Source organism: Electrona antarctica (genome assembly GCF_951216825.1).
Source record: "Electrona antarctica genome assembly, chromosome: 18".
Classification (NCBI taxonomy): Eukaryota; Metazoa; Chordata; class Actinopteri; order Myctophiformes; family Myctophidae; genus Electrona; species Electrona antarctica.
Genome location: NC_136799.1, coordinates 38,952,289 through 38,980,228, shown reverse-complemented (window position 1 = coordinate 38,980,228; position 27,940 = coordinate 38,952,289). Strand labels below are relative to the sequence as shown.

The window sequence follows — 27,940 nt, the reverse complement described above, 5'->3', positions numbered from 1 at the left end:
CAGGAACCCATCTTTAAAATAGCTCAAAAGTAATAATCTGAAATGTTTGGTGGCTCAGCAGTATTGAACGTTTTGCATTATTTCAGTCCAACACTACTGTACATATTGCAACACATATGAAAGCAAAAAATAAAAGATTTTAACTTTACCTTTGATGCGAACGAGACAAAAAGCTGTTCCTCGACTTCCTCAATACTGGGTTGCATATTAGCAACTCTGGATTCGGCCTGATCTGTGGATTCCGCCTTATCCGTCTTGGGAGGCCTTCCCCTTTTCCTCTTGGGTTTCAGGGTGTCTTGGGTTGGTGGTACGTTTTGAGAAGGTGGTGCTTGAGTGTTGGCTGAGACAACACTAGGAGGAGGACAGGGAACAGGTGCTGCTGCCTCTGGGTTTGAAAAGTCCACCCCCATCCCGATATCTCCATCAGTGGAGAAAAAGCACATGAGATCGCTAAGTGAAGGTGTGGGTGACAATGCATCACCATCTAATGAGGAAAAGGCTGGAGACAGCGGGGATGGGAGCGCAAGAGGAGACAGGCCTGCAGGGAATGTCAATGACTGATCATTGTCAGTGGGGGAAGGGCAAGTAGCGCTGTCAAGATCTTGTAGGCCAGAGTGGGACTGAGGCAGAGGCAAAGGCAAGGAGGGGCAATTGTTTTGGCTAGGAAACAATGATAAGGTACTACCGCAAGACAGTGGGGTTGGTTGAAATGATGTAAATGTGGTTAAGAATGGGTCAGGTGGAGGCATTACTGTATGCCATTTCAATTTATGACTGGGGATATTGGCACTGTCTGCTGTCTGTGTACGAGGTACTGCTGATGGTTTAGACCCTGTGGGAGCAAGGTTTTGTCCAAAAGCTGCAGAGATATCTAGGGAAGGTAAAGGATCTGGTGAAGAGGCAGGTGACAAAGGCTCAAAGCTGATCGGAGAAGATTCACGGAGCGAGTGGGTATGGCTTGTGAAGTCTGGGCTTTGTGTTCGTGTAGTAGCAATTGTCTCTGTGAATGGAAGGACCGGGGGAGATAACACTGTTTCAAGGGGTGATGATGACATTGGATATGTCGAAGTGATGGCATGAGATGAGGGGACAGTGGATAGAGATGCTTCAGAGGTATGAAATGGTTGATTTGTGCTGGGTAACACTGGGGTAACATCTAGTAGCAACGGTTCTGGAGTCACACTTTCAGGAATGGGGGCGAAGACTGGACAATCAGATCTTGGTTCCAATTGGTCTGTAGTTGGAAGGCCAGCTTGACCCGAAGGACAGGAAACCAGACCACTACTTTCATTTGCTTGACCAATGATATTTGCTCTCTGTCCTACAAGACACTGCTCTGAAACATCAATAGAGGTCTTGCTGGCAAACTGTGTGACTTGACTAATGCAAGCCTTTGATGGATCAGCAAGGTCCGTGGAAGGATCTGTGACAGAACCACTGGACACTGTGCTAGCCTGTGAAGATGTGGACGGTGATTCAGGCGGTGATTTCAGTCTGTTGGTGTTCCTGGGTTTCAGCGGATGCTGCTTCATAAAAAGAGCGAGGGCAGACAGGGGCCCCCGCACAGGCTTGTGTGGTTTTGGTGTCTCTTCGGGCTGAACTTCTGATAGGATTTTCTGATCGTCTGATGGCTTTTTCTGGTCTTTATGTTGTGCTTTCTGGTCTTTATCTGGCGTTTTGTGATCTGTTTTCTGGTCTTTAGATTGTGTGTTCTGGTCTTTATCTGGCGTTGTGTGATCTTCAGATGGTGTGTTCTGGTCTTTATCTGGAATTTTGTGATCTTTAGATGGTGTTTTTTGATCTTTAGGTGGTGTTTTCTGAACTTCAGATGGTGTTTTCTGATCTTTAGGTGGTGTTTTCTGAACTTCAGATGGTGTTTTCTGTTTTTTAGGTGGTGTTTTCTGAACTTCAGATGGTGTTTTCTGGTCTTTATCTGGCATTTTGTGATCTTTAAGTGGAGTTTCCTGAACTTTAGGTGGCGTTTTCTGAACTTCAGATGGTGTTTTGAGATCTTCAGACTGTGTTTTCTGATCTCCAGACCGTGTTTTTTGATCTCCAGATCGTGTTTTCTGAACTTCAGACTGTGTTTTCTGATTTCCAGACTGTGTTTTCTGATCTCCAGACCGTGTTTTTTGATCTCTAGACCGTGTTTTCTGAACTTCAGACTGTGTTTTCTGATCTCCGGACCATGCTTTCTGATCTCCGGACCGTGTTTTCCTAACTTCAGACTGTGTTTTCTGATCTCCAGACCGCGTTTTCTGAACCTCAGACCGTGTTTTCTGATCTCCAGACCGTGTTTTCTGATCTCCAGACCGTGTTTTCTGAACCTCAGACCATGTTTTCTGATCTCCAGACCGTGTTTTCTGATCTTCAGACCGTGTTTTCTGAACCTCAGACCGTGTTTTCTGAACCTCAGACCGTGTTTTCTGATCTTCAGACCGTGTTTTCTGATCTCCGGGCCGTGTTTTCTGATCTTCAGACAGTGTTTTCTGATCTTCAGACCGTGTTTCCTGATCTTCAGACCGTGTTTTCTGATCTTCAGACCGTGTTTCCTGATCTTCAGACCGTGTTTCCTGATCTTCAGACCGTGTTTTCTTATCTTCAGACCATGTTTCCTGATCTTCAGACCGTGTTTTCTGATATGCATGAAGTGTTTTCTGATCTTTAGATGGCATTTCGTGAACTTCAGACAGAGTTTTCTGAACTTCAGACAGGGTTTTTTGATCTTCATGAACAGTTTTCTGATCTTTAGATGGCGTTTCGTGAACTTCAGACAGTATTTTGGGATCTTTAGATGGCCTTTTCAGAACTTCAGGTGGCGTTTTGTGATTTTCAGGTGGTTTTGGGGGATTTTTAGGTGGTTCTTTCTGATCTTTAGATGGCGTTTCATGAACTTCAGACAGTGTTTTGGGATCTTTAGAGGGTGTTTTCTGAACTTCAGTTGTTTTTTTCTGAACATCCAATGTTTTTTTGTTGGTCGGGTAGATGAAGGTGTTTAGGTGTACTTTCTTCACAACAGTGTCGTTGTTTATAACATTTGTTTTACCCATATAATACTTTGCGGGTATCTTGGTATTGATGCCCATTTCCTCCAGGTTGCATCTTTTCAGTGTGACGTGAGCCTCCCGAATCAGTTCAGAAAATAACTTCTGTGCTGGACGAGCATTACTGCTGTGGGGGAACAAACAACACCACATTAGTGCTAAAACGTTTTCGGTCGTCATCTACTCAACATAAACATAGGGATCAATCGTGTGTATGATTCAGCCGTCATTGACATCTTCAAATTTGGGCATACCTTTAATGCAAAGTCACTCATTCATAATTTAATACATTTATGAATTTAATGTAATAATATGTGAAATACAAATCCATCTATCATAGGAGCAAAGAACTTCAATGAAGAACATAACAGATGCCAACACAATAAACCTTTCGCTAAATCGGTCTCCTGCCATAGCTACCAATGTTATTTCGCCTGCGCACACACAATCATTTGCACCATTAATAGCAAGAATAGGAATACCAGTAACACCAATAACACAATGGTGTCTTAGAACCAGTAGAGTGTGTGCCACTGGGTGGGACTTAGCGAAAGGTCTATAGTGTAGCTTTCAAACAGTCCTACCATAAAAAGTACTTTTTACACTTCTTGACATACTGCTGGATCACTACATAAATCTGTGCTCTATTCACCAACATCAGTGCTTATGTACCATTATGACTAATAACTAATTAGGACACCTTTACTAATGAATTAAATAAATGGCACATTCTTACCAAGAACGTTCCGCAGGGGATATGTTAGCAGACTGGTCTTTGTCTGTAGTCGTTTTCTGAGGGACTGACGGAGGGCTTTTTTGGTCCAACACTTTAGCATTTCTGGGCTTGTTGTTTGCCAGTAAAGACTTCAAGTTCCTTTTCATAGAATTTCCCTCCTTAGATGTTGAGCATTCCTCTTTCTTCAAGTCTTTGCCAGAGATTGACTTCAGCTTTAGACCCCATGAACTCGAACCATCCTCCTTCAATCCTTTAGCGAAGGGGTTGTAGTCAACTTTCAGCTGGGCAAACCTCGAGTTCTGATAGGCTGTTACCGCAATGAACTCTGTCTGGGGGAAAGTGAATGTAATGTGCGGGCTGCTGAGTTTAAAATCTTTAGGCGATTTGTCAGAAGGAACCACGTGCAATCGTGGTATGTATTTGTGCAATGCATGCAAGACAAGCATCCCCTCCTGGTCTGAGACACTGTCGGTTAGCTTGAGTTTGTAAAAGGACACTGGATTCTGCATCCAGTGTTGACCTGTTGCTGGAGAATCTGGATGGGCAAAGGGACTAGTTTTCACTTGCCGTTCTGCTCTCCCATCTCCTACCCAATCTTCCCCAGTCCACTTGTAACGGTTACTATCCACCAGTTGGATGTCGATCAACAAAGAGTACTTCTTAGATGGCTCCAAGCCAGCAAGGCGGAAGCGGCAATAGGGAAACATCCTGCTACCTTGCTTGCTCAGAATCATCTCCGTTTTACATCTGAAGAACTCGTTCCACATATTGTTGTTATCTAGTGTGACCTTAATGCCTTTGCAGGTACTGTCTGCCGACAGAATTTCTAAAGGCATGGGAAATGTAGCAGACACTTTGACCGCTTCCTTTGTCGAGGTCATGTGAGATCTAGTTTTTGTCAGCATCTTTGCCTCATCTGCATTAACAAGAAGGCCTTCTCCCATCGTGCCCTCATTCGCCTTCCCAGGTTTCATGACAACAAAGAGACTAGATGGTGAGTCCACTGCAGATACTGATTTAGGGGCGGCAGATGCTGCTTTAGGGGCTGCTGCCCCTTCATCATGACGCACCATTCCCCTCTTCTGCCTCGTAGTAGCCATGAACAAGTCACAGACATCTGAAGGCTTCCACTAGTCATACATGACTCCTGAAAAACAGAGACAGTTATTCAGAAAGACAGACACCTTGTCCCATAATCTCAAATGAAAATCTGTAGTCATCTATAAACTGGTTATATGGCTAGAATGAAAAACCAACTCTATATTCTAGGTTCTCAGGACGTGAACCGAGATCAAATCCATCCATTAGAACTTCAGATTTGAGAATTGATATAGGAGAAGTTTATAAAGGGATTATTACAAGAATGTTCTGTTTAGTAGGTAGGTCATCACATCAAGAAGAACAAGAACAGAACTGGAACTTCCAGTTCTAGCCCTTAACACTGACCATGTCTAAAGAGGTTAATCAGCCCCATGGGCTGCAACTGGCAAACTGCCTTTAACAGAGAACAAACATTTGGGAGATACAAATAAAGGCTGTGGTCACTAAAATCACTTAACTGAATTTCCCTCTGGAGCAGTAAAGGTCAGTCTGTGTGTTTATATGGTTAATATTAATAAAAATCTTTATTGTCCCGAAGGATATTCGTCTTCACATCCACATCACAAACACAGAGCACATACAATACAATACATGACAATACAAAAACATGAGGTCCCCACAGTATACAGAACCATCCTATCGGCAGTTTGTTTAATGGCTGAGGGCTGAGGGAACAAAACTCCTACTAAAACGGACCTTTTGGTTCATTCTGCCTATTTGATTATGCATTATCTTGACAAGATTTAGCTTTCCACACAAGACTTGTGTGGAAAAGCCGACGTATTGACCTGAGGTTGGCGCAAAGGAAAAAGCCATAGGGTCACTGAAATGGTTTAAGGATTCATCCTCCAGGAAAGATCAATGGGCTCCTCAGCAAGTTTCATGGCAATCCGGCAGCTATACAGAATTCTATTTTAAGATCTTGTGTGCACATGTTAAATATTGGCCTAATGGTGGGGCACTGTGCTAGACTAAAGGCCATGGGGTCATCATCATCAATATGATTCATCATCTGGGGAGCATGAAGGTGAACAGCAAATTCCATCAGCGGATTCGACCGTTATCTCTGCATTGGAACGGCGAAATCATCCGTTATCAGCACGTTTGAATGGTGCCAAAATGTCCATACTGGCATCCTCACCACATAGCCTCCTGGTCAAGGTTTCCCCCTGGTGGACGTGTCATTTCCAACTATTGTCGGTGCATGGAACTAGGAGCTACTAATATATACTATTCTCTGCCTATCAGGACGTAACTCGGACGGCGCTGAGTCGGGTCTGGTGGCCTTCGCAACGCTCGGCACGGCGACTCGCTCGGCTAGCGCCTCCAGACACGGTGCCCCTCCGTCAGGACATCAGTGATAATGACAATGCTACAATTGCAGATAATGACATACTGAACAGTGAGGATGCCAGTATGGACATTTTGGCACCATTCAAACATGCTGATAACGGATGATTTCGCCGATTCAATACATGATACCAGTCGAATGGGGTGATTCCATGAGAAGGCAGCCAGTAGTTTGAGATGTGTTGTTTTTTTCATGAACAGACTGTCGGACCAACCTTCATGGACTGAATTCATAGGACCACAATGGAAACAATTAAGCCCTTAGGGCTTTTTGTGTTACCCCTTTTAGCATCATTGTATAATCGTATCGTACCATTATACTATTTGCACACTGTTATGAATTAATTCAATCAAAACTAACTAAAGGCCTTTTCATAGTCTGGATTTTCGGTGGTGAGGTGACCACCGCTCCGGTGGTGAGCTGACCACCAGAGCTGAAATAACGTTGAGCGGTGGTGAGTAAAAACAGAGAGAAGGGCTGGAGCGGTGGCGGTGGTTTGCTCTTCACCACGGCTCGTGACGTCATGTTGTAGTTCGGTGGTCACCTAACCACCGAAAATCCAGACTATGTATGAGCCTTTAGAATACTGTCCTTGGGGCACTATCACCAACAGGACCCACTGACTGCCAAGGAAATATTTTGATGCTTGTCAATCCAAAGCCCACACCACCAAGGACATATTTCAACGTATGATGGTGTTTGCAGTGTAAAATTACGCTAGATGGCGCTTTTCGCTAAGCTATGAGTCACCGTTTGACTCTCATTGAAACAGTCTAGCAAGAAATGTTACTGCATTTTTGGAAATGCCTTTCTCTCGGCTTCCACGTCTTTCCTCTTCTGTGTTGGACAGCATGGTATTTTCAACGGACCCCAACTAGGGGCCGCATGGTCACGCTGACAATTTTGTTTCTCACGCGGAAGCACAGAGAAAACATCCGTGTTTAAGTAATTTTTCTAGTTAGATTTTCATTTTGAACAAACTAGCCAGCCAGCCAAAAACGAGGTGTTTTGCCCAGAGACCACCACTCTAGCCCAGTCACACCATGATTTGCAATGCAACAAAACCGCTACAGAGCGTTGCAGTGAAAAGTTACAAATCATTGGTGTGGAATGGGCTTCACTTACGAGTGTTGTGTGCCTGATGCAAGTTCTTGTTGGCTCACGAGTCGTCTAGTCAAGCTAGCAAAAAACATGTTTATTATTACTACGAACGCTGGGTGTCCACCATAAAAATTGTCGCTCACGCACATGTATTGTACTCGCTAATCCTGGCCACAGCAGGACATCAACCTTTTTTTATGCCCCGAGCGGAAAAACAATCTTCACATGCTCCAATGGATTGTCTGTGCTATTGACAATGGGCAATGGCTGCAATTGTTAACATGGATCAGGCGGAAAACAGCGTCCATGCGCTTATGTTAGCGCACAAGGGTGGGTTGGGTAACGTGGGTTCCTAGTCTTACTGTGACTAATCTTTGTGTTAAGAAGAAGTAGGTCGGGAGTGGCTTATTGTCGGTATCAGCCGGTAAACATGCGGCAGTCTGCTGCCGTAACAATGCGCTAGACCCCTGGGAGATGGATTACTGAGGTGGTGCACCACAGTTACCATTAGCTCCCAGTAGGCTACTTCCCGCGCCCAAGCCGTGCTACTCACGCTGAGTTGGCGGTGCCCGGGATTGAACCCATGAACTTGTGGTCCAAAGGCTAGAGCTCTATCAACTGAGCTACCCGGACTTTGTATTAACCTCAACTTTAAACCTGTACTGCTCAGCCTGCATTGTATGTTTATGCAAACCACTGATACATTGAATGTTTACATTTAACCAAATATATATTTCATATATACAATTTCTAAATAGATTATGACTTATTCACAAAATCACAACCTACTGATATGCAACTCAATTGACACACAAGGCTGCTGTGGACACGGCACTGGCTCACCAGCGCAGTTTTTCAGAACCCTGCACTTGTTAAACCACGCCTACCCTTGTGAAACACCCAGCAGCACAGCTAGCAATTAGCTAGCTCAATGCTATTGGGGAGCGGAGATGGTTTGTTAAGTGCAGGTATAAAAAGTTCTGAATCGAACCCAAAACACGAGTCTCCTCTCAAACGACATGCTAGCAGGCAGGCATAGTTTTTTTTCCAGCCAGAGTAAAATCTAAGTAACTTTCCTGCAACCAGTTGAAAACCGAGATCTGCATAGACTTGTTTTTCTTCTTACTTACACAATATAGACCACTTGAAGCTCTGCATTTTCAAACTGCAACATAAAGCCATCAACTTAGCAGTTTAACTAGCTACCTACCGACTTCACCATCTGACAGAATCATTGGCCTGGCACGGCTGCACGATGCATCCACCAATGTTAGCTTCTATCCATAGCAGCCATATGGTCAAATAAACAGGCCTGAACCCACGGCTCCATGCTATAACTCACTGCATTTCTTATAGCATATCAATAACACACATTCTATTCTACCAGCCGTTGTCTTCAGTTCGTTTGTCACGACGTCAACATGGCCGATCGAAGATGGCGGCCGAGAAATGCGCACTGCCCCGAACCGTTGGAACGTGAGTGTTTGCTTCGACGTGTATGCTTTGACAACCGGACCTCAGGTTGACCCAGATAATTACCCAAACAGCTAAACATACAAAACTCAACATGTCTCCCCAGGTACCTTTCAAATACATACGGATTACCTTGTGACACATCGGTTATGATCACGTAACGTCGACGGTGCTGTTTTAATCCACGTGCTATCGTCTCTTTTTTTTCCCCATTCGGAAAAAAACACACAACAACATGGTGTCTTTTGGGGGAGGTGAAAAAGCAACCATGCGCGGGGCTCGTCACGTGACCAGAGATGAGCGCACAAGTAGTGCGCGCGCATGCTTAGGTCCGCCATTTTGTTCCTGTCTCGTTCAAAAACAAACCCCGGTCGGTCCGGTCCGGTCCAGAGTCAGACTCACTCCAGTCCAGACAGAGACTGTCTGCCACGGCACGGTACGGTACCACGCAGCGGAGAAACACCCAAGTCAGGGGGCTCAAACTCGGACGCAACCAGCGGTGTCGTCGTGTCATGTGTGCCGTCTTTCTTTTCGTGTCGGTTCAGGTTTACCGGTGTTTAAGGTCACCAACGTCCGGTTCTGGGACGCTTCGAGTCAAACGTCAGTCAGTGTGTTCAGGTTCAGTGTCTCGACCTTTTCTGCGATAAACATCCAAACGGAAAAAACATTCAGACACATAATGATTACAACCCTATTCCACATGCAATGGTAACGTTTCTGCTTGAAGCTACAACCTCCTCTCCACAGCTAGAGCCTAGTAGAGACCATTCACCGGCGGATAACCACGGCTAGTGTTGGTTTGTTAAAACGTGTTCATGGCCGTTGTATTGTTCCTAACGTTCGTTATTGCCATCAGGAGCACATCGCGGTGCTTTGTTGGAGCTGTCTAGTGAACCGAACCTCGCCCGTCCATAGCTTCCATTTTAAACTGTAGTGCGTTTATACACATTTACACAGCACAACAGATACGTAAGGCTCATGTGTGCATTTTGATTTCACAGATCATGTTAGTCGTTTAATTTTAGGATATGGATATGGTGTTCAACCGTAGTTTAATGTTAGGATATTGGTTTAATGTTGTAGCAGCAGTCAGTAATAGGACAGTGGTATCATGTTGGAACAGTCCTAGTTTAATGTTTTAGTCCTTTAATAACATGCTCGGAATCCTTAGGTTATCTCCCCCAAAGTATGGCAGCAGCCAGTGATGTCAATAACAAACTAAATTCAGAATGTCGAGTCCTCAATGTGTGAATTATCACAATAGTCGAAATGCTTAGCCAATGTCTGTAGCCTACTTTATTTTCTAGTGTGTAATCTATAGCTAAGGTGTTGACACTGATGCAGTTCTGTCATATCAATTTCAACAGCATACGAAGTTACACATTACGAGATTAATTACAAGAAATTGGACAGTATTCAATCACAGTTTATGCTTTTACCGTTTGTAGGCGACTGTAATTTCTTGACAGACCATGTCGTTTGAAATACAGTTTTACATCTCTGCGTACAGCATGAAACCACACAATGATGTATGTAAACGGGAGAAAATCCATAGTCAGGACTGTACATGCACAGCTATGGGGGAGGGGTTTACAGTGAAATCTGTAGCCTATGTTGGCCACAGATTCTCATCCACATCACAACAGATTTCTCCTTCCCTTGCAGCATGGAACGCATCTTTTAGAAATGAATGTCTCAGAGTCAATCAGCATTTGCAGGCCAGCGTCCGCTGTGATGTCTGTTCACATGCACCCATCCATGGCAGCCAGCACGGGCTCACCTGAATACCTTCCACGAGTATAACTCCTACAGATAGGGCAGAGTAGCCACTAGGCAACCTGCGGCTCTTTAGCCTATTTAAACTGATTCTGAATAACTGTTAGTTTAACATTTTAATAATTGTTTTAGGCCTAAAGTTATTCTTGATTTCCCTACAGTAGCCTATAAAAAATATAGGCTAGAATTTAATAGATTTGTCTGCTTCCACCACCAATCCTGAAGGCAGTAGGTTTGATCTCAGATGAAAATTAACAAACAACAAAATATGTAATATTAAAGACCTTTCCGTAACAAGCACATTGCAAAGTAAATGTAGGCTACTTGTAAGAATTTGATGTACAAACAGTGGTTCTAGACTGATTTTATAATTTTTGGGCCAGAAATGGCTCTTTTGATCATAAAGGTTGCCTATGGTGCAGGAATCCCCTCAGGGTCCTAGACTGGTCTGATATGACAACTGCAAATATTATGACACAAACATGACAACTGGCCAAACCACTGTATTGACTCATGCGATATGAACCAATGCCTAGTTATGTTTTGTCAGATAATACTATTCAACAGAACCAGTGTAATAGGCCTACATTTTGATCAACATGACAAACACCTGATATTAGTGTTGTGACTGGCAATACCATTTTAAATGAAATTGGGAAAGACTATTCAACAAATAACTAAATTTTGATGAAATGTCAATTGATTGCATGCTGAACATGCCAAAGAACTTGAAATTTGTTTTAAAAAATGGGGGGAGGGGGGTCCCATTAATGATGACTGGTTTATGTGGAGGCTAAAGTACTTTTGTTTTGAGCATGAGAAATGAAATGTGCCGCAGCCTACTACCAAAGCGACTGAAAACGACAAATTTCTAAACGTAGCCCAACTATAAATGGAGGACACGTTGACGTCATTGGGAGTGGCGTCTTTTCCAAGGTCTCCATCTTGAATAGTAGGAGAAGCGCTCCTGTTCTTTCAGTGCGTTGACTGCGTTCGTTCTGCCATGTTTGTCTCCTGAAAAGAATACCGTCACTCATCTGGGATTAAGAGCTTTTTCACCCCCCAAAAAATGAAAATGCAGGATTTTAACGTGACCTGCTGGAACCTAACAACTGAAAGTAGCAGTGGAAAATCAACATGCGTACTCGTGCATGCTTGCAAATTGTCTGATTATAATCTGCATGCCTGGTTGAATTGAACTGTAAATTAATCTACAAACTAAACTACGATTCGATGGTTCTGCTTGGATGTACGGTCTATTTCACACTGGATCAGCTGTTCCCACTTTTGTTTTAAATCAGTTTCCACTTTCCAGGTGTTTTAGTGGAATGTGGATGCGTGTGTGTAACATTGTATGTAACCATTGAAATGTGAATATTTTGTATCAGATTGACTCGTTGGATAGATCGTCACATGCGATTTTATGATTATTGTGGTTTATTTCTCGTTTTAAATGAGCGACACCAGCCATCTGTTTTGTCCTTTGTTTCCGTGGTCATCCCTCAACCGTGTGACTGTTTTGTGTGTGAGAGAGAGTGTGTGAGAGCGAGAGAGTGAGAGAGCCTGAAAGATGGAAAATGTGTTTTCTCGTACCAAAATAGTCAGTCGTATGTTATGTTTCACAACAATGTGTAGGATATCGATGCAGTCTGGGAGGGGATGGGGGGCTGTTTTGTTCAGACGGAGGCCTACTACTGGAACTGTGCCCGTTTGTTTTTTTCAATAAAATTACATTACTTAAAGTGAAATACTACGCAGTTTAAGGTGATGGTTCGCAAACATGTTCGTGTCGAGGACCTTCAGATTGATATGTCGGCGACAGTAGACCTGTTTGGCTGCGGACGCCCACTTCATTTAGCTGGGAACACTCAAGAACCCAATCCATGGCGTCCCCAGGCGGAGTTTTGAGTAGCCTAGGCCCAGACCAGTTCTGTTCTCCCCCAACTGAATACGCATTAAACCATTACACTTACAGCGTAGACGGTGTTGCCTGCCATAGGAATTTATGATGCGGGATTGCTGCTCATCGACTAACTATAGTGCATCTGAACATTTTCGGGATAAATCAAGACTACTCATAATACTTTATTCATGTGAGTAGTAGAACACAGTTCTGATGACAAATCTGAAGCCAGAGGTAAGAAACATGACATCATTACGTCTTCAAGTCTAAAAGGTTTTTGAATTAACCATCAGAAGCGGGTGCAACCTCAGTCCGGAAAGCATTGTTCAGACATCACATAACAATCAACTTCTATTTTAAAACTTGGTCTCCCTTGATATCCCAACACACGAAACGGTCCAGTAAGATTTATATTATCAAGGGCATGTTTTAGGTTAATTCAAGCGTCTTGTAAGGACGTCGACGTTATAGTAGTATAACCAGTCAGTTGCCGTTGACAGCCAAAGTAGGCTATATTATAAAAATGGGTTTCAAATACACAATGGCTACCTTGTACAGGTGCTACTCTGTAACTGGCTGGCAGCTATAGTTATTTCACGCCATCAACACAATATACATCTACATAGTTATGAGACTAGCACATAACCCAATATAAGTGTCAAAATTCAATTATACAAATAAAATCAACTAGGATAGCAGGTGGTCCCATTAAAATGCACCAACGTTGAATTATAGGCCTATTCATTATTAGTGTGCATCATACTTGAATAGTGACAGCATTGTTAGGGAACCTGAAATGTTTTTTTCCTTCACAAAGCAGCGAATATAAATGCCCAACTTCTACAGCACACTTTGAAAACAGTGGCAGCATTGTTTCAGTTCATAATTTCACAGTGCTTCAATTTAATCAATAGTGAGCTTCTAATGATATCTATTCATAAAGTGAATAAATCATCATTGGCCTTATGGCCCAAATACAAGGAATAAGGAACATAAGGCATTCATTATAAGTAATAACAAAGGTAGACAAACATATTTTGACATGTTGCTCAAAACCAGTGGTTTGAAGTGGCAATACAATAAAACATTGGGGGTTATATTATAACAATCTAGCCAGTGCTTTGTCAGAGGAAGATGTGTTGACATTAAATATGATAAATATTTAAATAAATTGTTACCCCAACACAGTGGCATGTCCCTCAGGCTGCAAACATTAGTGACTCGCATCCAGAATGTCCCATGACAGATCTCTGTTGCAGATAGCAGACCGTGGCCACCTTAATGGCGGGGTGGCAACTAGCTGCAATTTGCCATTGACAGCCCATACACCAAACAAAAAATCACGATTGTATTATACATCGTCAAACTCACCAACTTTGTAGCTGTACGAAAATTTGAATCATCCTATTTCTATCTGCAAAGTGTTTGTTTTATAAAAATCCACCGTCCAGCTACTTTCTGTCAAGAAATTTGCTCGCTTTCAGTAAAGCTACCTCCTGCATTATGTGCAAATCAAAACAGGTGAGGTGGTATGCAAGGCCGTTGAGTGATATCCAACAAGCACTTCCAAACTCACAACACTTAGAATAATCATCTGCAAGGAATTGCTTGTCAGCACATAACATGTCTACAGTGGATTTTTGAGCGGTGCACACCACTTCAATAACTGGCCGTGTGCAGTGCCGAATCAACCCCTCCGAGGGCCCTGGCGCTACACCCAATCAAAAGGCCCCTGTGATTTGCGTTCACGTCACACAATCAAGAACGACACTCTATGCGTTTGCGCGCCCAGTGAATGAGTGCACCGCCAGCACTATCGCCACTGGTCCCATAGAGTTAATACGGCTGCTCCCCGAGTACCCGACGCTGTATCTGCTATTTTTGAGTCTCCTCCCATCGAGTTGGACAACCAAAAACACTAGCTGGGATTCCTGTGTTGTGTTACATTGAACACATCACATCGGTGACTATGAACACCGTTTCGACGGAAGCAACAGCTGTACCTATTTGAAATTGTCTCGCATAGGGCCCTGCAAGCTGCGGGCCCTGGAGCTTAAGCTCCACTAACTTCCATTGTTAATCCGGGCCTGGCCGTGTGTGTCTCTATGAATGTCCGTTTAAAGTAAAAAACGCTGCAATACAGATGGGTGACCTAAAGTATCACTGTTGTGCAGCCTAACACACACACAGACCCATTGAACACTGCAGCACAGTCACACACAGCCTGCACCGCTCAGGTGTGATTTTTATGAAACAAACACTTGCAGCTGTACTTTTCGTACAGCTGCAATGTTTGTGAGTTTGACGGAACTCGAGAACCGTTCGCCCCACCGAATTTGAAACACGCGTTTCACACCACCACGGAGGGAGGGCAGTGCCCGGTGTCGAGTCCGTCGGATACACCAGTGTCCAGAACCAGCACAAAAGCCTCTGCCCAGGCTCTGGACAGGGCCCAAATTAGCCAATTTATCACCCCTGGATCTCCATATATGGAGCTGGCCTGTTCTGACATCACAATGATATTCCATATTTTGGCATACCTGACAAAGAACTCCATATATGGGCATAAAACGGGCACCGCTCTAGTTAACTTAATGGCAAGATGGCCGCGGTCTGCATAAGGTCAAATTCAATACAAAATGACAAAGCGTAGAGAAGTATTGGCAAGCTTTCTATGAATATATCCTATTGACTGATCTTGTAATCTGCTGTGTTGTAAGTCAGTCTGTCTTAAGACCACAAATTGTAGTGATTGGATGAAGAGTCGGTTATAGTTACTTCATGACATGTTGGTGTAGCTGGTTTATGGATAGCTTAGCTTAAGTGTTCAACGCGATGTGCAACATTCAACTGCAAAAAGGCATTTAAACTTGTCTACAAAGCCAACGAGCAGTTATATTGTGTGCCTAGTAAAACAGGAAGTACCATCTCCTGTTTATCCAAAAGTATTGTTGGTACATACTGTAGGTGGATAAAATGTAATGTAAGTAGCATGTCTCATTAGAATTCTTGGTTGATATAAAACGTACACCCAGTTATAATAATGTATGACCTATAAAACACCGGACGTAATCATGCTGGTTGGCTTCAGGAGCCCTCAGGTTGGTACCATATCGTTGCTGTCGGGCAGAAACATCTCCATATTTTAACTTTCTTGTGTGTGTATATTAACGCCCTACTTGATCATACTACAGCGTCACACAAAAAATCTACAAGCAACGCGTTTCGAATAAGACTAATCTATACTCAGCTTTCGTAATAATTGCTAGTGTTTAAAAACAGTCTCCCCGTTGCTATACTGCAGTATATTGCAGTGGTTGTTACTGCTATAAGCAATAACAATCACTCAAAGAAGAGTACCCAGCCTAGCTGGCATGTGGTTGAAATGAGCATTTTGTCTCTGTCGGGTGGAAACCTCATGTCCAAAACTGTCAAATTAAAAAAGAGCAAAAGTAGCAGATCTACAAGCTCAAAACGAGCTTGTAGAACTGCTACACTTGATGCTTTTGGGTGACACTGTAGTATGATCAAGACTGCCAGGGCATTCATTTACGGGAATAAAAAAAGGGTAAAATGGAGATGAGAGGTTTCTCACCGATAGCAACGATGTGTGTCAGTGTTCATCTGGACATGTGCAAAATTCGAAATATATATATTATATACATAAAAAAGGCAATGTGTGGCAGTCCAAAGGCTAAACACATTATCCCTAGAATAGCCTGCACCCCGAGAATCACTTCACCTTCAGTGGACTGTCTGTAGAATACATACATAGTTACATACATCACTTTCATCATCCTGCTGGCTTCTATTTCAACATGACTAACAAGGGACTTACCGACCTACCGTAAATATGAGATTTATACAGTTGCACACACAAATAGTCAATCTACGTATGAGCCCACAATGCGCCACGGTCAAGGTTATTAAAGTTAACTATAAGCAACGACTAGATTGTTGTTGGGTGGGGGGGGGGGGGGGGGGGGGGTGCAAAAAGCATATTAGTTGACAAACGTGTTTACCAAAGTAACTCAAACTATCTCAAATCATCAGAAAATAGCTGTAGTTTTCATCTTTGTCAATATTTCCTACAGTTTGAATCTCTTCCCTGACAAATTACCCAAGGAAAAATGAACTAATTAAAACTTAATGGAAATAGAAGTCAACAAAATAACCGTGGTTGCGATGTGACACATTATGAGCATGTAGATTGGCTATCTTTGTAGTAAATAAGGGCCGATACCGACACTTTTGTACATCTCTACTTTGTACTAAGCATAAATCAAAGTACGCCTACAGTCTGGATCCCCAGGTGAGTAGAGTAGACACCTAGCAGTGATGTTAAGTGACACAAGCCCGCACTCATTGGTCATACAAAGTATTTAACCAGCTGGGTCTTGGGTTGTACAGGAGAGTTGTGCATGTGGTCCATTTCTTGTCCAATCAGATCAGAGCCTATCACACGTTAATGATGACGTCTTCCTCTTCGTCCCTCAACTCTTCCTGTAAGGTGTCCATCGACTCTCTCCTACCTCCTCCCGTCACCTCTGTGGTGGTATCTTCCTCCTCGTCCTCCAGGGTACTACGGGGTCCCAGAATGTACCTGTAGTCTCCCCCGATCGCAAACGCCGCCCCCGAAGACACCATCAGCCAGTCCTTCTCGCCACCCTCCAGGCCACCGCCACACTGCCACGGCACGCCCCAGGTGGGCTCCTCGGGGCCAGGGGCCCCTGCCACGGCTCCTCCATCCCCCTGCCCCCTCTGCTCCCCTTCCAAGTTGACGTAGAGGAGCGCCTCTTTGAGCAGAGGAGCAGGGGATAGACTGGACCACAGTGCCTCCAACTGGCCGACGAGCTGCTCGAAACTGGGACGGCACTTTGGAACTGGACTCCAGCAGCTGTGCATGATTTCATAGCTGAGGAAAGGAGATAAATAAATACATGTTATTGTTATAATAACTTGTTGTTACAGATATGACAATATGACTTTAATAATCCCTACATTTGTTGATCAATTAGGACATCGCCTATCGGGTGGAAACCTCATACGTCCAAAATGTACTTGTCAGGATTCAAATTAAAAAGATCCACAAGCTCGAAATGTGGTGCACTTTTAAGACTGCAACGATATAACTCGAGGAGATATATAAGCAGTAATTAAATCATAAATAGCGGGGGCGGCAGTGGCTCAGAAGGTAGAGTAGGCCTTTGGGAATCGAAGGCTATAGGTTCAACCTTCGGCTCCCCCTGGGTGAGTGTTGAAGTGTCCTTGAGCAAGAAGACAACTCAACAAAGAGCATGTTTCCTGGCATGGGTTCGTCTGCTGTTGGCAATTTGTGTGTGAATGGGTGAATGTATTCCACATTGTAAAGCACTTTGGAGTAAGGCGCTAAATGCACCATTTACTATTGTTATATTATCAACATGAACCCTAGCATCGCTATTCTGAGGTGAAAATCCAGTGAAAATATCAGATCTACAAGCCGAAAGCACAGATGGGTTATTTTTTTAGGGAAGAGATTTGATGTAAAGGGGGAAAATGAGCATACTTGGTATAGAGCCCTGAGGGACCTCAGTCAACTAAGCTGTTAACACCAACAACATACTACCTGATTACATATTCAGTACTTGTTACAATAATTTTCATTCAAATCTCATTCTTTTTCGGGGAGGGAGGTAATTACAAAGGATGGGAACAGTGTTACGGTCTGCTAGACTGATATTAATAGCAAACTATGTTCATTTCTAACAAATGTAGTTTCAATTCACTGCTTGTAACATATGGAGGAACCTCGGAACTGTTCAGCTGCTAAATCAACTCAAATAACAATCTGCATCATTAAATGTTTTTAGCTTCTAACTGAAACTATTGTATATGTATCTGTCATCATTTACATGAATCGGTATGATTTATGTTTTATATTCATGCAAATTACTTATGATTTGTAATTATGAACATCATAATGAAAAGTAAATACATTATGAGAAATGACAATTATGTTTCTGTATGAAGTGAATGTATCTACAGTAACATGACTTACATGTCGTCCCTGCATTCAGAAGGCTGTTTCAGTCGTTCTCCTTTGATGAGGTACTCGTAGATCTCAGAGTTTTCTACTCCAGGGTAAGGTGTCTGACCTACAGACATGATCTCCCACATGGTCACTCCAAACGCCCACTGGGGGGCGACAAAGTACAAGTGAGGTCATTCAAAGTTTCTGAGAAACTTCTGTTGCTCAAACGTTATCATGTGAAGGACCCCCCCCCCCCCCCCAAAGTATATGTATTTGGCCACGGACCACTAGATTGCAGCTTCAAGTGTTCTGATGAAACATGTTTCATTAAAAAACTAAAATGCAATTTTCCCCTACAGCAAGTTGTTTCTGCTATTTGTACTTTTTATGAGAGTGATATCAATCAACCACTGTCACATCCAGTGTCCCCATCACAACATTAAATGTAATTTCAGTGGAAGCTCTGTGTGTGTGTGTGTGTGTGTGTGTGTGTGTGTTTGTGTGTGTGTGTGTGCGTGCGTGCGTGCGTGCAGTACCACGTCGCTCTGTGTCGTGTAGACGTTGTCAGCCAGGCTCTCCAGTGCGATCCACTTGACGGGCAGCTTGGACACAGATCCCTGTCTGTAGTAATCACCACTGTAGATCTTCTTGGACAGACCAAAGTCTGCCACACACACCGTCATGTCCTCGTTCAACCTACACACACACACACACACACAGTTAACGCATTAGTAGTAGAACTTACTGACAATAAAATATATGCATTTATTTACACAACAAATAAATACAATATAATGAATGCATTTATTTACACAACAAATAAATACAATATAATGAAATATGGAGTCTGAATAGCTGAGTCTTCAGACTGTGGTGGAACATGGGGGAGTGAGTTTGCAGTCCCGACTAAGGGGGGAGTTCAAAGGTCATTCCACAACATTGGAGCCAGGAGGGAGAGGAGTTTATAGAGAGGACATGACCCTGGAAACCCAGGGTTGAAACCAGGAGCTAATCCTACATTCCCAGGTCCATGAAGTGTGCTTTCACGCTGACTCACATGCAGTTGCGCGCAGCCAGGTCTCTGTGTATGATGTTCCTACTGCTCAGATACTCCATGCCACGGCCGATGTCCAACATGAACTGAATGAGGGTCTGAACACACAGATGCTGGGTGGAGAGAGAGAGAGATGGAGAGCGAGGGAGAGAGACACACAGACAGACAGAGAGAGAGAGAGATAACAGACAGACAGGCAGAGAGAGGGAGGGAGAGAGAGAAAGACCAAGAGGAACAGAGGGGGGCGGTGACAAAAGTCTTAGTTGTGATTAGACAATGCAAATTTCTATACTGTCCAACACTGTTTTAAAGCTAGCATTCCGTCTATCCTGCAACACTGGGCGGATTCGAATCCGGGTCTCCCGGCGTGGGTAACCAAACATCTAGCGCTCATCGAGAAGGAATCTCCTTACTTTTCCATGAGGGAGATGTTGAGCTTCAGGCAGGGCTGCTTGTGGACCAGTACGTGTCCTACCCAGCACATACTATACAGCACGCATATACAGTTGGAGGCCATCGATATTGTCCTTTTCTTTTTGCTGAGGTTTGCGTGATCTACACAAAAGGACAGTTAACCCATTTTGGGCGGGAACTCCTTTTGGTGTTTTAAACATTATGTTATAATTTAGCTATTGAAAAATACAATAGCAATACAATAGCTCATAGCGCGCCACCGAGTGGCGCACTACGAGCTTGTAGGTCTGCTATTTTTGAAAAATCGTGAAAATATTTATTTCAGAAAACTGGAGGATTTAGAAGGATTTCTTTTACATTTTGAGGTCAGGCCTAAATGGGTCAAATGATAAGGGACAATATCGGTGGCACCCAACTGTATGTCTCAATGGAAGAGTAGAGAGACCACCTCCAACCACAGCACATGTAGCAGTTACATTGCATTAACATACTCTAATATACAGACATACTAGTTATATTGTATTAACATTCTCTACCATAGTATAGAGTGGTTAAAATAGCATTTTATTCATAAAAATAATTTCCGGATTGCAGCTTTAAAGTTCAGAATCTTTAAATAAGTGCAGATTTCCGATGTGCATTGTGCATGTGTGAGAGAAAAGTGTGCATGTGTGTGCGCTCCTTACAAAAGGCTCCTCCCCCAGCCGTGACATCAGCAGGAAGGTGTGCAGGTCTCCGTGCTTCATGAAAGGCAGTATCACCATGGGAACGGGTAACCTCTGACCCTGTGGACGTCTGTGGAGACTCACACCTATTGGTGGAACAGCCTGTCAATCAAAGCAGCTGCAACAAGTGCTGTTTTTTACAATTTTACACAGACTCCTGACGGACTCGTTTTTATTTTCTCTCTCTGATACGCCCAACCTGTGGAATACCCTACTAGTACCAACACAACAGCCATCAACAAGTGTGACTCCCTAGTCCCTACCCTCCTTCAAAACCGCCATGAAAGACCACCTGTCTGCAAAAGACCCCCCCCCCCCCCCCCCCCCCGGGCACTGTTTTTCCTAGCACTATTGTATAACTAGGTACCAATGTAGTGTACCTTTTGACAAAGCGTTGGTATTCAATCAAACAATCAAAAAGCGTACCAATGAGCTGAATGACGTTAGGATGGTGGAAGTCCTTCATGTACGCTGCCTCCTTTAGACACTGTTCAATGTCCTGTGATGAGTTCACATCAGCTACAGACAGACAGACAGACAGACAGACAGACAGGCAGGCAGGCAGACAGACAGACAGACAGACAGACAGACAGGCAGACAGACAGACAGACAGACAGACAGACAGACAGACAGACAGACAGACAGACAGACAGAAGATGTTAGACAATATGATAATCTTTGATGAGTTTAGTCAGTGCATCAGTGTCAGGTAGAAACCTCAGGTAGAAACCTTATCAAAAAATAATTATAATATTTTGTAAATGAATACTTAGCATCACACAATGGCATCAAAAGTAGCAGATATGATAAGCTCGAAATGAGACGCTATGCGTTTCGAGCTTGTGAATCTACTGCTACTGTTGATGCTTTTGAATTTAAATGGTGAAAAGTAACAGTTTTCTTATCTGGACCATGAGTCTGTATGATTAAAGTAACAGTTTTCTTATCTGGACCATGAGTCTGTATGATTAAAGTTTGAATTGATCTGAATAGAAGCGGAAACGTAACTTACATTTGAGAACTTTGACCGCCACCTTCTGGACAGAGGCATCGTCACACTTTAGATAGGCCTCTCGGACTGAGGCAAACTCACCTAGACACGCACACACACACACACACACACAGGTTAAATGAGTTTTATCCCTTCAGTCTCACAAAAACTCACATTCAGCACTTTTGTCAGGTGTGTGTGTGTGCGTGCGTGCGTGCGTGCGTGCGTGCGTGCGTGCGTGCAAGAGAGTCAATGTGTACACACAACACACTGCAACAATGAGTCACGCAAAGGCTTTGCAGCATTACACCTTCTATTGTAAAGAAGTGTGTGTGTGCGTATGTGTGTGCGTCCGTGCGTGCGTCCATTACCTTTCCCCAGCATGCGCCCCAGTGTGAGAAGCCTCTCTGGTATTAAAACATCCTGGAGTTTGGTCTTCAATTCATCGCTGATACCCAGACTATCCACTAGAGGGAGACAACAACAATAACACGGTCACAGCACAGGGTAAATATGTAAAAATTATATATTTTTACACAATCAGCATTCAGCTCCAGTAGATAGGTGGTTCAGTGCCATGGAAAATAGTACAGTAAAGTAGTTCTCAATCAATCAATCGATTGTGTTCTGGCTTGGATCAGTGGAACTAAGGTAATATAATTTTAAGTTGCTATTCATCGGTTTCACAATGAAAACAAATTTCTTCCCCAAGGTTTTAAATAAAAAATACCATAGCAGAGCGTTTTACATATAATGTTTTTTTGTTTTTAATATTCAAATATTTAAATTAAAATGAAAAACTAGCAAAAGTAGCAGACCCACAAGCACAAAATGCGTCGCTTCAAGCCGCGCTTCAAGGATGTGCTACTTTTGATGCTTTTGTGCGACGCTGTAGTGTGATTTAGTAGGGCGTAACACGGAAAGTTACAATATGGAGATAAGAGGTCTCTACTCTCTGCCCGACATCAACAACATAACGCCTTTGTACCAACTGTCAGGGGAGCAAACGGAATGTTTACGGTCTCATGCTAAATACAGGTGCCTGTATTGACCAGCAGTCTGCTGTGCAGAGGTTTCCCAGCACACCTGTATTTACTGCTGTGCTGTGTGCAATCAGGACAGACTTAGCCTGTAGCACTTCCCCTAGCCTCGACCTTACAGGCATATGCAAAGGCTCAACTTATGTCAATTAGATAGCATTTTTGTAGACATAGCAGTCTATAGTGTATACTCATAGTTTCATTATATCGATATTGCTAGGTTCTTAGCTTACGTATGATTTTTATGTATTTGATGTATTACCATGTTTTGTTCTTGCTTACTGTAAATCGCTCTGGATTAAGAGCGTCTGCTAAATGCCTAACAGCAAAACCACTGAAAGTCCCGAGGCCAGTGGAACTTACATGAGGACACTGTGTACCAGTACAACTTACATGAGGACACCGTGTACCAGTACAACTTACATGAGGACACTGTGTACCAGTACAACTTGCATGAGGACTCTGTGTACCAGTACAACTTACATGAGGACTCTGTGTACCAGTACAACTTACATGAGGACTCTGTGTACCAGTACAACTTACATGAGGACTCTGTGTACCAGTACAACTTACATGAGGACTCCGACTCTGTGTACCAGTACAAACAAAAGATCAAATGGTGATCGAGCCTTCGCGGCGGCTGCCCCCAGGAATCATTTGCCCTTTCACATCAGAGCTGCCCAGACCATCATAACTTTTAAATCTTTGCTTAAGACCCACTTATTCTCCTTGGCCTTTAGTGTCAGCTGAGGTGGCCCTGTTCCCCTCATTAGTGCAATAGTCTGCTTTGTTTGTGCCTTTATATTGCCTGCTAAAGTCTGCTTATATTGTTATATCGTTTTGTTTTTATTTTTTCTAAATGCCTGTTTATTTCCATGTTTTAAATGGTTGTTTGTATTGTATTGTGTTTGTTCTTTGCTTCTTTTAACCTGTACAGCACTTTGGTTGACCTGGTCATGTAAAATGTGCTATATAAATAAAGTTGAGTTGAGTTTAGTTGAGTTGAGTTGAGTTTAGTAGAGCAGAGCAGAGCAGAGTAGAGTAGAGTAGAGTAGAGTAGAGTAGAGTAGAGTAGAGTAGAGTAGAGTAGAGTAGAGTAGAGTAGAGTAGAGTAGAGCAGAGCAGAGCAGAGTAGAGCAGTGTTACCCAACCTTTTTTGTCCCAGGGCACACTTTTCATAGCCTAAAAATCTCAGGGCACACCTAGATATACGGTGTATAGGCCTATCTATATACATACATATGTGTATGTATGTGTGTGTGTGTGTATATATATATATATATATATATATATATACACAGTGTTGGGAAAGTTCATTTATTTTAGACTTTATTGAATAAAAAAACCTTGGGGGATTAATAAAGTGACAACTTTTACAATATCTCCATTACCATTATCCAAATTAATTCCTTATTATATATTTTTTTTAAATACATTTTGGAGAAAAAAATAGCTCATATGCAATGTGAAATGCCACCTAATTCTTAATCCTTTTCCTTGTCTTTATTATGGGCCAACTTGTGAAAGCTGCATGCTTTTATTGTGAAGGGTCTCAGTTCTCACAGCCTGCATATTTCCACGTGCTGAAAATAGCTGATCGACAAGCTCACAACACGTTGCGTCCGCAACGCGTTGTGAGCTTGTAAATCAGCCATTTTCAGCATGGAACACGTGTACGACGAAGAATAAATCAGGCATCACTGCGCTTCTGTGGAGGATTTTGTTCGCCGAACGAGGCGATCATGTATGGACACTTGGACAGCTATTTTTCGTGGCACATTATGTTTAATCACAACAACGTCACGTTTACTTTACCTCCTCAGTGTTTGGGTCGGGACATGTAGGACTGTATGTGTCTGCTGTCTACGTGCGCTCCAGTCTTACTGGAGGGGGCGAAATGTAGCGTCTTCTGGATGCATCTCTTTCGCATTAACATTTCAATGGCCGAGGGTCGTTAGAGTCTATTGTTCCGTAGTTGTTGTTATCGCACGTCTAATGGTTAGACGTGTGACAACAACAACGATTGCTTTCGTTGTTGTTGGGGGGGGGTTAGTGTTATTTTCGGTCAAATCAGGCGGCACACCTGGACACATCAAATGGCACAGTAAAGTGCCGCGGCACACAGGTTGGGAAACACTGGAGTAGAGTACAACTTACATGAGGACTCTTGCAGGTCTGGAGTCTGTCTGTTGAAGGACCTGGCAGCTGTGAAGGACACCGCCGTCTCTGCTCCCATGGGAGCCTTGAACACTGACCTGGGATCAGATACATGTTCAGTTTATTTTAATGATCAAGCAAACGATCCGCCTCGGATCAGTGGCGCTAATGTAATATACTTTAAGTTCTTATTCATCGGTACCACAATGAACATTAGTTGTTCAAGGTTTTAAAGAAGATGTTCCGTTAAATATTAATGTTATATTATCAATTAATTCTGGGTGTTTTGCCAATAGTTTAAGGGCCCAGTTGCCGGTCTATCACATAACTAATTTATTAATAATACTGAGAAATTTGAATATAGCACTTGAACACTTTCTTTTATTCATTTCTTAAATTTGTACCCCCAATTTAGTCGTTAATGTCCCTGTAACTGTTCAACCCTACCAGGTTTCCTCTGACACACATGCCAGGAGTTTCACCAGGAGGATATAACATGCATGTTACACAATAATAATAATAATAATAATACAATCATGCAGCTGGTCCTCATCTCCAAGACAAAATAAAGTGACCTTCGAACCTTGAATGACGTGTGTTTCAATTAGGTTACATTTAGCAAAAGAGGTTGAGGTCAGGGTTAGATTTAGGTTCAGAGTTAGGGTTAAGGTTAGATGAAAAAAGTTTGAGTTTGAGAGAGACAGAGAGAGAGATATGATGATAGTTACCCAAACTGTGTCTCCTTCTCCCTTCGGCGAACGAGTACCGTGAGAACGAGTCCAACCATGATGGCAACAAGGACCCCCATCAGGACCCCGATCCACATGTGACCTCTCTGAGGCAGGACCTCAACTACACACACACACACACACACACACATAAACATTCACATATGCTGTATATCATTGTCGGGCAGAAACCTCTTTATTTATTTTAGATGGGTTTTTTTGTGGCTTTCGCCTTTATTTTATTTTTTTATGGAGGGACAGACAGTAGGCTGACAGGAAATGGGGAGAGAGATGGGGGGGGAGACATGCAGTAAAGGCCGTCGGGATCGGGAGTCGAACCCGCGGCACACTGCCAGACTGGATTGCCAGCCAAGGTGCCTGGACCACTGAGCCATGGCCCAGGCCAGAAACCTCTTTATTATGTCCATATTTTAACGTAAATGAACGCCCTACTTGATCATACTACAGCGTCAGATAAGTATCAAAAGACATTTTAAGCTCGTCGATCTGCTACATTTCCTGAAAAGTAACAGTTTTGGACATATGAGGTTTACACCCAACAGAGATGATATATAGGTAGATAACTAATTAACCACTAACGACCAGGAACCAGAACCAGCTGACTGCTTAGCAGGCTACCTGAAGCAGGGAGGACCAGTACAGGCTGAGACCAGGGTCCACAGCCCACAGCGGTGCAGGCGGACACCTGGAAGGTCGCATTGAAGAACCGGCCACCCCCCGACAGACGAGCCACGTTCTCCTTAAACAACAGAGCCTCCTAGAGAGAGAGACACACGCGCACACACACAGTCAGATAAATAATATCACAAACTCATGAGCACCCCCTCCTGTACTGCACGTGTAGTGCAGCTGGTCTACTCCCCAGCCCAGTGGTTCCCACACGTTTTAGCCCGTGACCCAAAAGAGAAATTATACAAAACACATTATAGAAAACCTTTTAATTTGGTATACACATTAAAAGACAGGCGGTTCTTGGCCACCCCTTTTACCCTTTGCCAGGCAAAAACTACAAAAAAACTACAAAAAGAGGACCCTGTGAAGCGGCTCTTGAACCGGAAGTATTAGCCGACGCCGTTTCCTTCGCTCCATCTGACCCTTCACTACCTGAAACACGCTGATCTGCTAACCGGAGCCTCGCGCTTATTTTTTATTGACCTCCTAATATTGTGCCTCACCTCACATCACCTCATCTGAGCTTCAATTCGGAGATAAACGCAGCTAAAGATCGCGGCCATTACAGGAGTCTATGGAGCGCGCCTCATCGATATGCAACTTTCTTTTCTGCTTTTTTTGCCCTCTCCAAGATGGCGGCTGCCTGTGCAGTAAATATAACATAGATGAGTTGTACTGATAAAGATAAAGACCGTTTGCCTGGCCATATACGGGATTGGCATTAAAGTGCTGGGTTTCATAGCCCGGTTATTTCCGTGTATCGCTCGCTAGGTGTTAATTCATGAAAATGTTTGGGTTTTTTTTGTTGTAAAAAGCAAGGCTTTTCCACACCTACATGTGACAGGTGCGTAGGAGAAGGACAGCTAAGTGCCCGACGTCTTCAAATGCCTATACGGCCTTCATCACACAATCTTTAATGTTTTTTGAAAATGTTTGAAATTATAACAATTAAAAACAAAATGTAGGAAACAAGAAATGTAACCCCCAAAAAATGTGTCCGCGACCCACAAATTGGTCCCGACCCACTTTTTGGGAAACAGTGCTCTAGAGTCTAGCTTGCGGTTGCTCCTAGCAACAGCAGTAGTATTATGGGATGTACCTGCCCCTCCCCTCCCAGGGTCCACTGGACCCTGTAGGCCAGTAGTTTGCCCTGAAGCTCCTCCTCCTCAAGCTCCGCCCAGTTTAATGACAGATGCTGCTCCGTCAGGTCAAAGGTCAAGTTCCTCGGGGCTGCAGAGGGCACTGGAATGCACACACACACACACACACACACACACACACACACACACACACACACACACACACACACACACACACACACACACACACACACACACACACACACACACACACACACACACACACACACACACACACACACACACACACACACACACACACACACACACACACACACACACACACACAGTTAGAGTTGACAGGTACATAAAACAGATTCCATTCAGTGAGCAGTACCGGCTTTGTAGACCAGGAGGCACTGGAGAACCCAGCTTCATGCAGCACCACTTTGTTTACTAATCAGAGAGAGAGAGAGAGAGAGAGAGAGAGAGAGAGAGAGAGTGTGTGTGTGTGTGTGTGTGTGAGTGTGTGTCTTGTGTGGGAGAATGTGTATCTCTTTT

The 27,940-nt window shown here is 43.4% G+C and overlaps 2 protein-coding genes across 2 annotated transcripts in view; both read right to left on the bottom strand.

The window, feature by feature from the left end:
- Positions 1–10,069, bottom strand: part of mgaa (MAX dimerization protein MGA a) — a 43,884-nt gene extending 33,815 nt beyond the window's left edge. The window contains exons 1-3 of the mRNA XM_079529031.1: positions 8,939–10,069; positions 3,781–4,927; positions 150–3,171 (exon numbers count right to left, since the gene is read on the bottom strand). Of these exons, the coding sequence (XP_079385157.1) occupies positions 150–3,171; positions 3,781–4,880 (4,122 nt within the window). The 5' untranslated portion in view covers positions 4,881–4,927; positions 8,939–10,069. The remainder of the gene's footprint in view (positions 1–149; positions 3,172–3,780; positions 4,928–8,938) is intronic.
- Positions 10,070–16,456: 6,387 nt separating this feature from the next.
- tyro3 (TYRO3 protein tyrosine kinase) overlaps positions 16,457–27,940 on the bottom strand; it is a 31,717-nt gene continuing 20,233 nt past the window's right edge. Inside the window, exons 8-19 of the mRNA XM_079527711.1 lie at positions 27,400–27,542; positions 26,247–26,385; positions 25,608–25,731; positions 24,880–24,977; positions 22,054–22,149; positions 21,704–21,784; positions 21,118–21,210; positions 20,653–20,777; positions 19,556–19,665; positions 19,035–19,194; positions 18,526–18,662; positions 16,457–17,400 (exon numbers count right to left, since the gene is read on the bottom strand). Of these exons, the coding sequence (XP_079383837.1) occupies positions 16,944–17,400; positions 18,526–18,662; positions 19,035–19,194; positions 19,556–19,665; positions 20,653–20,777; positions 21,118–21,210; positions 21,704–21,784; positions 22,054–22,149; positions 24,880–24,977; positions 25,608–25,731; positions 26,247–26,385; positions 27,400–27,542 (1,763 nt within the window). The 3' untranslated portion in view covers positions 16,457–16,943. The remainder of the gene's footprint in view (positions 17,401–18,525; positions 18,663–19,034; positions 19,195–19,555; positions 19,666–20,652; positions 20,778–21,117; positions 21,211–21,703; positions 21,785–22,053; positions 22,150–24,879; positions 24,978–25,607; positions 25,732–26,246; positions 26,386–27,399; positions 27,543–27,940) is intronic.